General features: G+C 38.4%; 1 protein-coding gene across 1 annotated transcript in view; it reads left to right on the plus strand.

The window, feature by feature from the left end:
• Positions 1-14632, plus strand: part of LOC107670562 (pleckstrin homology domain-containing family G member 1-like) — a gene marked incomplete at its 3' end in the record, with an annotated part of 21672 nt that overhangs the window by 1525 nt on the left and 5515 nt on the right. The window contains exons 2-3 of the mRNA XM_016463201.1: positions 11237-11694; positions 14241-14341. Coding sequence (XP_016318687.1) covers positions 11237-11694; positions 14241-14341 — 559 coding nt within the window. The remainder of the gene's footprint in view (positions 1-11236; positions 11695-14240; positions 14342-14632) is intronic.

Genomic DNA, 14632 nt, shown 5'->3' on the forward strand with positions numbered 1-14632 from the left:
GTGTGTGTGTGTGTGTGTGTGTGTGTGTATATTAGTATGTTCATTCATGCAGGTTAAGTCCCTTTGTCATATCCTATTCTTTAAATGCATTCAGTCCTCTAAGGGAAATTCTTACCAGCTTGTCAGTAATTTGGTTGTTATAAATGTGTAATTAACACATTGCTTTTAAACGTGCACCATGTTATACATGTGTAATAAAGAATGTACATGTTATATTATACATAAGAAGGTGAAAAAAACGAATGATTCATGTTAATGGCATCACACTGCTGCTGTCTGGGAATAGAAGCACATCAATAACAGATCCTGATCCTCCAGACAGGGCAAACATAGTTCAGATGTCATACCGGACAGCAACGCTTTGCAGATGACTGCAGAGATCACCAGACAAAGTCTGATATATGGTCATCCATCCAAGACATATGGGTCTGTCCTTCTCCTGTATGGAATAGTTTTTGTGTTTGATAAATTGATATTTAAGATTTTCCTTGGACTGCAGTCAGACTGTTTTGTCTTTTGCAGTTCTTTGATGTGTTATAGTAGATAGAGGGATTGATGTATGGAAAAAGAAAGAAATAACTCTCCTTGTCTTCAGTGTGCGTCGGTTGTTACAAAGTAACTGAAGTGATGAATGTTCTGAGTTAGAATGTCCAACTTTGAGAACATTCTACAATCAGAACTTCAGTCGGTTGGTCTGATGACTTCTGGGAGATAATGGGCCGGTCTGATTGCAGGAAATGGGCAGCGAAGAAGAGCTATTTATAAAGATGTGATTACTCCAAGTCATTATGTTTGATTGAGCGATAAGGACTTTTTCTCAGGGATCCTCAGTCCTGGAGTAGATGAGAATTTGGAGTTGTTTTGGGAATGTTTTCGGCGTGTTATGAATCCGTTACAGGCATTCCAGCTCCAGAAGTCGTGGTGGAGTTCCAACATGTTTCAGAGACCAGAATAGAAGTTGTGTTGCTTGCGTGAGTGTGTGTGCTGCTCTCGTGCAGTCGGGCTGGAGAGATTTAATCCCATTGGTTATGGACACGCAGCGCTTGGCTGCAAAACACACATTGTCGTGGAGATATCAAGACCATGAGAGCTTTGTGTAATTTTGCGCATTTGTGTCCGATTCTTTTTTATGTTCGGTGATCAGAGTTCTCTTAAAGCTAACGTGACAGTGTAAAATCTTGGTTTGTGTTTGCATATGTTTCACGCTGTAGGATTAATTTATAATGAACACACACAAATGCCAGTGTTTGAGACTGAATAGCATGATACAGCAGAAGCAGGTATCATTTTAAAAGTAATATAGCGTAGTTTTTTAATGAAAATCTGTCAATGACGCACATGTGGAAATTAATTAGCAATCTGATGCGCATAGTTGCTGCCACATATGATAATGAGGTTATCAGACTGAATCCACCATTAAAGGATTGACCTTATCTGTCTGAGCAGATAGACAAGTCTGATATAAAAAATGGGCAATCAATCAGGCAGAAAAAGCTATAATGCTTAGACCAAAAACATGCATGCAAGTAAACAATACTAATAATTCAGGAAATATTCGCTCAAAATTCTGTCATAGTTTGCTTTACTGTCCTATTTTTCTAACCCTAGATTTTTTTTCTTTTTACAAACACAAAAGGAAATCTTAAATCATCATAAAATCATAAATCATAAAGCATCATAAAAGCACCAAAAAATAATCATAAAAGTAGTCAATATACCTCATTACAAGTTGTCTGGAGCCATATTATAGCTTTGTGTGAAGAACAGACCGAAGGTCACTGATAATATGTCCCTCTGCTCAAGCTCCTAAATATAATTTACAGTATAAATGCAGCTAAATTTCTCCCTTTGTGTTTCACGGATGAACAAAAAATAATATGAGATTGTGAATGAGTAACATAATTGTAATTTATGAGCACACCCATGTTTTATATCAGAATGGTGCTGCTAAAATTGTTACACCACAAAACATATGGCAGCAGCATTTCATAAGAACTTTATTTGTGCTAAACAAACCGTTTAACAATCATCTGCATTCAACCATCTTTAATATGTTTAATGCTTTGATGTTCTCACGAGCTTCTAATTTCAGTTCCTGCAATAGTTTCCAGTGAAGCACAGTTCACTGACCAGAACCAAAACACACTCAAAAGCTCACATTCTCTACAGATGGACATGTGTGATGTAACATTACTTACAGTTTGACCTTTATATACACGTCACACTACATTATAGCATAAATAACATCAGTTGCACACGTTGTAGTTACATTTGATTGCATATATCTGAAAAGTGACCATTCTGCAGACAAGTCGAGTCATTCATACTCATGTTTGAGTATTTGACATGTTTATGAGCGCGTGTTTGGGAATGATTATGTGTGCTTACTGTACAGTATGTGCAGTCAGGAACTGCTTACTGTGCATAATGACAGGGCGGAAATGTACACAGACTGCAGTTAGACTATTTCACTGTGTGTGCATACTGTATATCTCGGTGAAACCGTACACGACTGGGTGGGAGTATATAGATTGTTGATGTGTATGTAGTTTTGTGTTAATTTTGCTACGGCTAGAATCACTATTACTATTGTTCATACTAAGGATTAGAAATTGTTTTTAAATTTTACTTTTGAATGCAATTCATTCCAACACAGTTTGTGCTACAGACATGAATGATACTTCATATATGTCTTCTTGAAGGAAGGTGTGCTGTTACATTTCCAAGCAATAAGACTTTGTCACACTGATGAAAGCAGGTTGTCTTTTTTATCTCCTGCTTTGATCCCAATAAAAGATTTAAAGAGTGCAGACTAATCATTGTAATGTTTGAAAAAATATAGGCAACCTAATTCAGCTGGGAGAGCGCAGTGATTTGCATTGATTAGATGCAATAAGACTTGGAAAAAGTTGGGTGGGAAAATGGTGAAAAATTGGAAAAGTGAGCTTTTAGAGAGCATAAATATCATCAACTTGAGGGTAGGCTTTTGGGTAATTCACACATTGTTCTCATTTATGCAGCAAAGTGTGTGAAAGTTTGTGTATATCTAATTTACTACGAATTCATTAAAATGTATATCTGCATTATATAAGTCGCCATTATATCAGCCATTGCTGGTTGACAACTAGTGTGTTTTCTAGATTAAATATAGGTTTAAATTGGACAACGCCTCAGCAAACTCACAGCTGGATGGACTTCAGCTCAAAGTCTGTATTTGAAACTTTTATTGACATCCAGCTATATATAAACACACACACATGACTTAAGTTTGGGAGTCTCTCAAAATCTCTTTCTCCCTCAGTAAACTACAAAAGCTTCACGTTCACAGGCCTGAACTCCTTCAACCCGCTGAATGTGTGTGTAACTGTAAAACGTGCACCCTTCATCTGTAGAGGGCTATTGGGGGGACTATTTGATGTTGTCTGTCTGATGAGTGGACGAGAGCGAGGCACAGAGTGTGTGAGAGAGAGAGAGGTCTTTGTCCTTTAGTCTCCTCTGAATTATGTCATGTTTGAGTCTCCCAGCAGTAGCACTCAGAGGGGGGCTGACAGGGCTTAATCCGCCTTAAACCCCCCTAGTTACTCTCTCCCCTTTCTTCACTCTCCATCTATAGTTCACTGTGAGGAATGGATCTGTGTGTCTAAGCCAGCATTGTGATATGAAGGAGTGAGTGGGAAATTGGAGACCAGCTGCCCACCTTCTGGTTTTCCCTCTGAGTCACATTGTGAGCCGTGAAGCTTCTTGAGACCTACATGGAGCTTCATAAGGCACATTATTCATAGCATGTTACTGTTTCAATACGCAAGTAAACAGCTCTGATTAAGACTAGGGCTGCAACAAATTATTATTTTGATAACCGATTAATCTAATGAGTACTAGAGCGATTAAATGACTTATCAACGATTATTTCACTGATTGTTGTGTCATTATTTTGTTACTGAGGGGAAAAAGTGTAGCATAATGCCACTCTCATCAGTGTCAGGATGTTCGCTAATGGTAAACCCCTGCTTGCGTATATCAAACTCATTTTTACCTTTTACCGAAGAATGCAAAAAACTTCACTATGAGTATATTGGGGCCTTTACACATGACAGCATTTTTTCATTCGTAGTTTTGTACAACTTTCCCGCACTCAACTGCCTCGGCTTTGTTTGCACATCTCATAAGCGTCATAAGCATCTTCTTCGGTTGGATTGCATGAATTACAGTCTTGCACTGCGGGTCTGTTGGTCATACCGTGTTATTGCAGGCCCTTACATTATGTCATATGAGATAAAACTACTATTCGACAGTTTTTTTTTTAATTGTCGTCATTGTTGATAATATCGACTAATCAATAATATCCTAAGACTAATCGATAATTTCAGCCCCTATTTAAGAGAAGCGTTGTTTTTAATGTAGCTCAAACTTCTGCACATAACTCATCCCACAGATGATGGATAGCAATTAATAATCAGCACTAAATTGTCTTAATGATTCTTGCATGCTGAATAATAAAACTAGTGAAAAAATCCAATAGACTTGTATTAAAGTAAGGACCTGGGCTTTGTGACCAGAATATCATAGAGACTTAAAGGCACAATATGTAAGATATTTTTATTAAAATATCCAAAAACCACTAGAACAGTGTTATATATTTTGCTGACTTGTGTTCTTACATTATCCCAAATGTTTCGAAGAATGTTTAAATCCAGATAAATAACCAATTTTAACTAGTGACACGGACCGTGTCCATAATGTCATTGTGTCGCCTGCCAATGACGTCATAACCCCTCGATTTCCGGTTTTGTTTTGTAGAAAACATGGAACCACCAAAGACAGGTGACGACCACACAGAGTAGCCTTATAACAGCACTTTCAAATGTATCTAGTATGATAAAACAGTGCTGCTTTACCCCACATACACACGACCGGAAGGAGCGGAAGCGGTCGACTGTGGCATAATAAAAGCTCCGCTGCTTTTGAGCCGTGTGTCGCGCTCGTTCAGCGCTTCGTTTCACTTCGACGGCTTTCAGCCTCACCCTGCTTCATTCTACTACGTTAATAAATCATTAGCTCATCCATGAACATGATTTCTGCCCGAGTCCCGTCCGTGTCCATAATGTCATTGTGTCGCCTGCCAATGACGTCATAACCCCTCGATTTCCGGTTTTGTTTTGTAGAAAACATGGAACCACCAAAGACAGGTGACGACCACACAGAGTAGCCTTATAACAGCACTTTCAAATGTATCTAGTATGATAAAACAGTGCTGCTTTACCCCACATACACACGACCGGAAGGAGCGGAAGCGGTCGACTGTGGCATAATAAAAGCTCCGCTGCTTTTGAGCCGTGTGTCGCGCTCGTTCAGCGCTTCGTTTCACTTCGACGGCTTTCAGCCTCACCCTGCTTCATTCTACTACGTTAATAAATCATTAGCTCATCCATGAACATGATTTCTGCCCGAGTCTCGTCGCATTGCATCGGCTGTGGGGATGAAGACCACAGCTCCCATGATTCCACACTCAGTCACGGCATCATCAAACTACGCCTTTGTTTAGGCTTTGTCTCTTTGTTTATTTTGAATACGCACCCTCTAGCGGTGAAAAATTACATATTGTGCCTTTAAGGTGCAATCATCTAGCAATGCCATAGCAATCACAGATCACGCTAGTATACAGCAATGCAGTAACAACCATTCAGAACATCCTGGCAACTACCTTGCAATTTTCCAGCAATCATACAGCCCTAGCAACCACCTAGAAATGCCCTAGAAATCGCCCAGAACAGCTATGGCGTACCAACAAAAATGTTACCATATATCACTGTACTTCCACAGATCAAAGGGTAAATATACATAAAGAACACTGGATTTAGCTGTAATTTAAGCTGGTGAAACCCAGAATCCTCTTCTAAATAAACCGAAGGCTTAGTGTGTTAATGGGTTCGGTTGCAATGATCAAAGTAAACATGATCTTATACAAATGTCTTTACATTTACCACACACACACACACACACTCGCACTTATTTTCTTCTTGCACCATTACTAGGTTTTCGGTTACCCCTGAGCTTCATACACAGCTCCCTGTAGCCTTTGAAGTCCAACAGCACACTCCATGCTTGTGTTTATTTGCATGTCTGTGTGTGTGTGTGTATGTGGTTGTAAAGGTATGGCAGCTGTTTTTTTTTTACAGGGCATATCAGTGACACTTACAGTGTATGTGTGTGTGACAGTGCGTGAGACAGTGTGTGTGTGATCGTGGACAAACAATAGTAGTTCCAGTCATGTGATAGTTGGCGTTTTTCTGGAACAGGAAACAGTCTATAAAATGCACATAATAAAACACAAGCTATTGTCCATGTTTCTCACAATTCAGTGATTAGTTTGCATGAGCTCAGACTGTGTCTGCAGTAAAGTAATCAGTCCGATCATGACAAATACCACATTAGGCTTCTTTTTTAGAATGCTAAGGATTCATATAATCAGGTAAAATGGAAAACACTAACATTTCAAAGCCAGAGCAAATACCCAAATTAGTTTAACATCAAGTTATATCACATTCACCATAACAATAAACATAACTATGGCATTTAATATTCTTTCTAATTCAATGAGACTAGTAAAGTCCACACCGCATCTATAACAAAAGGAACATTATCATTGGAATCCCTTTCAGGATATTTTTTTTTTCCAGTTGATGAATGATAAAAACACTTGACAGCCTATCAGAATCCACCTGACTATAAAGAGCTTGAGAATTTAAAGCGGCAGATGACAGAACTGCAGTACACACTTATAATAAACACAACATTAATGCACATTTGTGTAGTAGACATTAATGTTTTAACGTTATCTTTATAGTTATCATTCTTGGTGTGAGCGGGCCTTTACAACAAAGAGATTAAACCTGTAGATGATAACAATTGCATAGTGATTAATATTTTCAATTTGGCATGTTTAGATATTTTTATTCATAAGAAAGTGATCTTTTGTGCCACTTTTGGTTAGGAATGCAAACAAATAATTTGGAATGTAATAGGAGCACCGTGACCGCCACTTCTCAATGGACCATTTACTAAATTGATACTAAAATTATACTAAAATTATTAAGCGAAAACAAATCCACCGTAACAACATGGAACAGCCCTTTTTTTTAGTTCAGTGGAGTTTCAGGAGATTGAGGCCATCGGGCTCATTTATTGACAGTGCATTATGTCCAGCAGGTAGCTTTTAATAATTAAAATCCTTATCCCACCCCATCTTAGTTGTCCCGCAATCAGTCTCCTCACCTGCTAGAAGCTGAAAACGAGGGATAAATGTTATATTAATAGCACTGTACAGGTAAAGAGAACAGGTCAGGTTAATCAAGGTAAAATCACATGCAGTCCTACTTAATTCAAAATGTTTGTCTTATAACCCAGGATTTGATCTCTTTTTGTCTGTGACCCCATTGTGAGATTTTATGTTGGCCTGATTATTAAAACTGAGCTGTAAATGCTGCTGTGTCAGACAATATGTGACCCACAAAACCAGTCTTAAGTCGCTGGGGTATATTTGTAGCAATAGCCAAAAAACATAGTATGGGTCAAAATTATCGATTTTTCTTTTATGCCAAAAATCATTAGGATATTAAATAAAGATGTTCCATGAATATATTTTGTAAATGTCCTACTGTAAATATATCAAAACTTAATTTTTGATTAGTAATATGCATAGCTAAGAACTTAATTTGGACAACTTTAAAGATGATTTTCTCAATATTTAGATTTTTTTTTGCACCCTCAGATTCCAGATTTTCAAATAGTTGTATCTCGACCAAATATTGTCCGATCCTAACAAACCATACATCAATGGAAAGATTATTTATTCAGCTTTCAGATGATGTATAAATCTCAATTTCACAAAATTGGCCCTTATAACTGGTTTTGTGGTCCAGGGTCACATATATAATCTGCATTATACAGCAGACATTAGTGTGTATTACATTGTTATGATGAGCTTGGTTAAGTCCTGGGCTGTTTTTGTTGCTGTTTGGGGAAATGTGAAATAGGGGTGTGGCGTCATCATCATGCTGGAAGGAAGTGGAGATCAGTGGCCAATTCCATAAACTACTTAGACTAGTCTTACAAGTTCGTCATCAATTTTTTTCTTTAGAACTGGTCATAACTTTTACATCAGTTACATAAATAGGAGTATGGTCTCCTTTGGTTCAAAAAAGTAAGTCTGATTAATTGCTACTGATTGCTAGTTGCTTAAGACACAGTCTGAACATAGTGGCTGTTTATGGAATTGGCACAATAGCTGGTTCAAGTCGTCATTAGCTTTAGACACCTACATATGCAGCTGCTATCTAAGGCAGCATCCTAACGGAAATTGACCTCATTAGTGGCTGCCATGATGCCTTTGTGGTGTAAAACTTGTTGTATATATTAATGTATCACAAAATCAGTGGATTTTCAAAGTCCATGCATGCTTTTTGAGCTAATATTGGCCACATCCCCCTGTGCAACATTTGTGGGGGGAAAAAGACGATCCTCATGCGAGGGAAATCCTTCCTGAAATATAAAGGCAGGTGTATGTTTTCAATTATCAAAACCCATTTATACTGTGTTAGAAAAAGAGTGATATTATAAAGACATGTCATGTTTGTGGTGTGCATATTTGGGAGCAACAGTGTGCTGACTTTTTGTGTTTTAATAGGCAAAACATTGCAAATAAGAACCACAAGAGAATCTCTACTTTAAGATAAACACAGACAAACCCGTGCATGAACAGTGTACAAACACACCCACAGAAGTTTGTTTTACTTGAACACGACCCCACCCACCAAAACACACAATCAGCAGTGAACCTGATGCATGAAACATTAATAAAGACGCTAACATATATAGACATATCCATTTATCTGTTCAATAGTTCAACTGAAATAAACATGCAGCACAAAAGCATATGTGTTTAATTGATGGCTGCATCTCATTTTGTGTTTGTCTAGTGAAAGTGGGTCAGTGTGTGAGTTTGGCATGCACAGGAATTAACCAATCACAGCCTGGCTCAAACAATCAAGAGCCAATCATGTGGCTTTGCTCTGGAGCCCTGGATAATAGACGGCTCCGTGTTGAGTGAGTAATGACGGTGATTATTCATAACTGGCAGCTGAGAAGGAGACATGTGGTTGACTGCAAGACAAAAAGAAAGTCTTAAATTCCCTGGAAACCCTTTATATGGTTTTGTTGTCAGAGCGCGATTACTTGTTGCATCTGATTGGCCTCCATGATGCGATTTGGTGTGAATTGTATGATATATTGTAATTCAATGCTACACTTTGTCTCATATGTATATCACTTACCTCTTTCCACTGAGGTAATCTACCTATTGTGTTAACGGAGGGTAAAAATGACCATGTTACACTGAGTTGATTGTGTGTGCACACCTGTGCTACTGTGTGTGGAGTGGGTGCGTCTGGATGATCTTACATTGTTGTGTTAGTGAGTCTGACAATAGACATTCTACAACCACACACGTGCACACACACACACACACACACACACACACATGCATGGTCACACAGAGCTCTCATTCTTTTCACCCAGAGAGTAAAATGTCTCCATTACACGTTAATCTGCTCATTAAAGCCTCTCTCTTTCAGTGCTGGTCTTTCTCTTTCATGAAAGATTCTGTATGTATGTATGTATGTGTGTGTGTGTGTGTGTGTGTGTGTGTTCCCGTGAGTGACTGAATCAAACCCAAAATCCTGAGACACGAGCAAACACTCTACCTAGCAGTAAAATCTCTTAAAATTAAATAAAGTAAACAGTAGAATTTAACATCTTCTGAAGAAAATGTGAATGGCGCTCGCCATGCTGCTCACAAACCACAATGCTAGGGTCTTTTGAGTGTTGTTTACTGTCCCAAGTCCACCCTAAATTCACCTCCAGTCATATTCTGGTCTCTATATGAGTCCTTCCCTAGTAACAACCCAGAATAACCTATTAATCACCTAGCATTATGCGAAAAAACACCTTAGCAAGTACAATCACGCATAAAATCCACAGGTTTTCACTCACAGTTTCTTTTGTGAATGTAAAAATGATGTATTTTAGTGTTGTGTTCTTGATTTTACTGTTGGTGTGTTACTATTTTAGTCTGGGATAATAGGGCAGTGAGACTAGTGAGATGAGAATAGTTATAGCTGCTTAAAAGTAGGTTAACTTTTAACTGTGTACAAAAAACAGGAACAGAGAGAGACCAGCATTGTTGTCTGAAAGACAAACCGAGAATGGTTTTAAGTGTTGTGTGTGTGTGTGTATGGCTATCACCACACAGGAATGCTAGAGATTGCTGTGGGTTTCTCGTGATGTTTTTGTGTGTAAGTTCCCCCTCGAGATCTAAGTCTGTGGGAATCAAATTTATAATTGCAGTGGGTGGGATTTTTGGTTATAATATTGTGTTCAACATGAATCAAGAGTCCATTTAAAGGGAAAGTTCACCCAAAAACCAAACAGTTGCCAGTGCTATTGACTTATGGGGGGAAAATACTATGAAAGTCAATGGGGACCAGCAACTGTTTGGTTAAGAACATTCTTCAAAACATCTTTTTTTAAGCCTTTAAGAATTACAGTTTCTAATAGGGCTGCATGCCATTTTGACATTTATCAAAATACCTCAAATTTTCAAATCCCAATATGCATATTGTATCGGGTTGCGATAACTGAATGGTTTTACTACTTCAAAGTTTTAGTTCAATGCATATAGGAATAGACTATGCATGCAACTTTTTACTTGGGGTATTTGTGTGAATGTGTGCATATGCAAGTCTATCAACAAGCGTTGTGATGCTCAGAAATTGTTGTGACACTCTCTTAGTGAACTATAGTCAGTAAGCATTGCACGCATCTGAGGAAAGACAATAGAGGGAGGTAGAGTAATAAACAAGCTTGCAAACTAATTTATTACCAAGTTGAGCAAAGAGTTGGTAGTGTTTAATAGTTTTTTTAAACATTGATATTAAAATGATGCTTTATGTAATGCAACAGTAAAACACTGCGGTTTGCTTTCAGAAGTTGTTTGTGATGCTTTCTATTCCCACACAGAATGTGAAACACATGTTGGTTGCATCATTTTTTTTAGTTTTTCAATTAATTTAAATATAATTGAAACTGATTTTGCATATTACAGTATTTACCAAGTTATGGCGTATTGTAGCTTTCTTCAATATCGTGCAGCCCTAATGTCTAACCACCTTTTATCTTTCAGAAGATTATCCATTCTCCACTGATGTTTTACCGCCACTCCCGGAGGTCCCTGCTGGAGGGCCGGTCCTAAGCCCAGCGGGTCCCATCAGAAACTCTGCTCTGAGATATTGCTCCTCACGCAGCATGGACTCCACGCACTGCAACGAGCGGCCGGTGAGCTACGGCTCCACGTCTTCATCCGCCTCCTCCCGTGACAGCCACTGCTCGCTGGGGGGGCGGCCGGTATTAGGCTCCGCCCCCGAGAGGGATCATGATTCTGGAGCCATCCGACTGGAGCTGGTGCCTGCCCAACAGCTAGAGGAGGAGGAGACGGGACGACAAACACCTACACTGACCAATCAGAGCCATGCAGATATTCAGTCGCCGGAAGGACGTAAAGTCCAGTATGTGGACCGAGTGGTGGAAGAAATTCTTGAAACGGAAAAAACCTATGTCCAGGACCTTCGCAGTATAGTCCAGGTGAGAAAGACACAAAGCATGTGTGGTCACTTCCGATGGTGACTTACAGCAGATTGCTTACTCAAGGAAACTAATCACAACAAACCAAAGTTAAAGGAATAGTTCCCAGTTTTTATTGACAGTCATTTTATATTTTATTTTAATGTGTTGTTTTTAAATCAGTTTTTGTATTTTGAGTTTAGTCAGTTACATTTAGTCAATATGTGACTAAAATGGCATCTTATTTTAGACTAACGTTAGACTAAAATATAGGTTTTGGTGAGAAATTGCTAAATTCAACCCAATATTTTAACATTGTATATAAAAATGGTCTTTGTTGGGAATATCTCAAAAAACAATATTGCTAGTGCATTGTTAATATCTAGCATTGGATGTTGTTGTTTTTTCTTGTCATATTTTCATCAACAGTATGGTTTAATTAAATTTACTGCCATAATGTTTCTTTTTTTTTTTTTTGCTTCATTATCATGAAATCAAAATCCCTTCATTAACAAACATTTTCATCATGACTTGACATTGTTGAAAAGATGAATAATCATTTATTTATTGCTATGTTTCAAAGAATGTTCGAGCTGCTCTTTCCATACATTGCAAGTGTATGGTTATTCATACTGTCAAGCTGCGAAAAGTACAAAAAAGACCATAGAAGTATTAGAAAAGTACAGTAGACCATATAACGTGCTACGTTTTCTAAAGTCATGATAACTTCATGTGAGAAAACTTGCAGTGTTGTGATTGTAAATGCAATAATCAATGAAGTTTGGTGTCACATCAAACCTGATGTATATAAAAATTCAGCCCCGGTGTATTATAAAACGTAAGACATAAGGACTACTTTTATGTTTGTTTTTACATCATTATAGATCTTGATAGCATCTGGTTCAACATATAACTTTCTTCAGAACATTTCCTTTTTGTCAGGTTTTTGAATGACAGGATAGTAAGTTATGACATAATGTTTATTTTTGAGTGAAGTGCTTTGCTCAAGGAAACAAATAGTAGAGTGTCCAGTGTATGGCTTTCCCATTCTTGAGCTCAAACCTTGAACCTTTGTGCTTAACCACCACCACTCCCCACAAACCACGACACTCCAACTACTGACGCTCTTTGAGTAAGAGGCATGTGTGTGCGTTTCTTTGTGTATGATTTATGTAGCTGTCAGATGTAAAGTGCACATGGCTGTCATTTGACCTATAGCGAGCGAGGAGATGAATGCTAAACTCTTCCTCTCACCCTTGCCCTGATTTTCTCACTCTTTCTCGGTTAATGTGGGGACAGAGTTTAAGGGGGTCGCAGCCCCCCTCCCCACCTACTCCTCCATACAGACACATTCACAGCCCCCCGGCTCTGAGAGAATGATAGATGGTCTGAGGAGAGAATGGAAGAAAAGGAAAGCAGGCGGGATGGATGGAGAGGACAGATAAAGGAGAGGAAAGAGGTTTAGGAAAACACCGTTTTGTTAACACATGAGACTGTTGAATACATGAAGGCAACATATTCTCGCTTTACATTTATTGTCTCTTAGTTACAACATATTTGTGAGCTCAAGGTTGTAAATAAGCCACTTGGCCATAACTTGGTTAGTTGTTAAAAAACAACTAACTAAAATTGTTTAGTTGATTATTTCATGCATTAAAAAGACCATAGTCATATGGAGTTACTTGAAGAAACTGACTTTGAAGAAGACCCTCAAAAGTTCACTGTGACACTTCATATCAACTGAGACGATCTAGATTATCTGACTGGAGTTTATGGGATGCTTGTGGCCTCAGGTGCAACCACAGCAGGACTCAAACTACTGCTATCATTTGACCCAAAGGCAGACTAGACCACATATACAGGGAGAAAATGTCATGACCTTTAAAGGTTATTCATGTGAAAGAGCGTCCCCCAGTTTCCAGTAGCTCTTGGGGTCTGTTGGGGTCACAAAGCCGGAGCTCTTTATAGATCACAACATCGCTTTATTGCACTTTGTCTGTACTTGAAATCACTTCTTTACGTTGTTTTCGACAGGTTTGAGATGATTGATATGTGTCAGCTGATAGAGATTCTGCTGTATAGTGCTTGTTACCTCAGTATATCTTCACTGTTACACTCTTACAGTGTTTCAGTTTCTGTGCTCTTTAAAACACCAGCACATCGGTATGTTTCTACAGAACTAGAGCATGAAAAGCTCATTGTGAAGTGTTTTATTCCTGCAGCACCAAACAGAACTGCAGTGATACTTGTATCACAAGAATATCACAGAAAACTTTATTTTGTACCCACAAATATTACCCCCAGTTTGCATCCTGGTTATGGTAAATACCATTCTTTTGATGCTTCAAAGTGTCACTCCATAAGTACATAACTGACATAAGCGGACATACTGGAGCTAATCTGCCGACGTGGAAATGTTAATGTAAGGTGTGAGAGTTGAAAGCAGCAGATCTGTCTGTCCAAATACGGCACACCCTGAACATCATAAATCCAGTCAGAGGACGGGCGGTCCGTCTCACATGATGCTGCTGATGAGATTATTCATCCTTTCATCTGTTTCTCTACAGGATTACCTGGAGTGCATCAGCAATCAGTCTCTTCTGCTGTTGGGAGATGAAGAGAGGAGTTCTTTATTTGGAAATATCCATGAGATCTACCGTTTCAACAGGTACACAGACACTGTTCAGTTCCTGTTTGTTTCAGTGACAAAAACATCTCTTCAGAGAAATGTAATGGATGTTTTTTGATTTATATATATATATATACATACAGTAGTCAACATTTGAAGTGGATAAAAAACCGTTCATCAAAGTCGTCCTAAAACCAAAACAATACCCGTTCTTGTCTTAGGACAACAATGATCAACTTTTTTGATCTGCTTCAAATGTTGACTACTGTGTGTATATATATATATATATATATATGTATGTATGTATTTATCAGCTCACATATGTGATTT

This window comes from Sinocyclocheilus anshuiensis, unplaced genomic scaffold (assembly GCF_001515605.1).
Source record: "Sinocyclocheilus anshuiensis isolate Anshui unplaced genomic scaffold, SAMN03320099.WGS_v1.1 scaffold1186, whole genome shotgun sequence".
NCBI classification, from domain to species: domain Eukaryota; kingdom Metazoa; phylum Chordata; class Actinopteri; order Cypriniformes; family Cyprinidae; genus Sinocyclocheilus; species Sinocyclocheilus anshuiensis.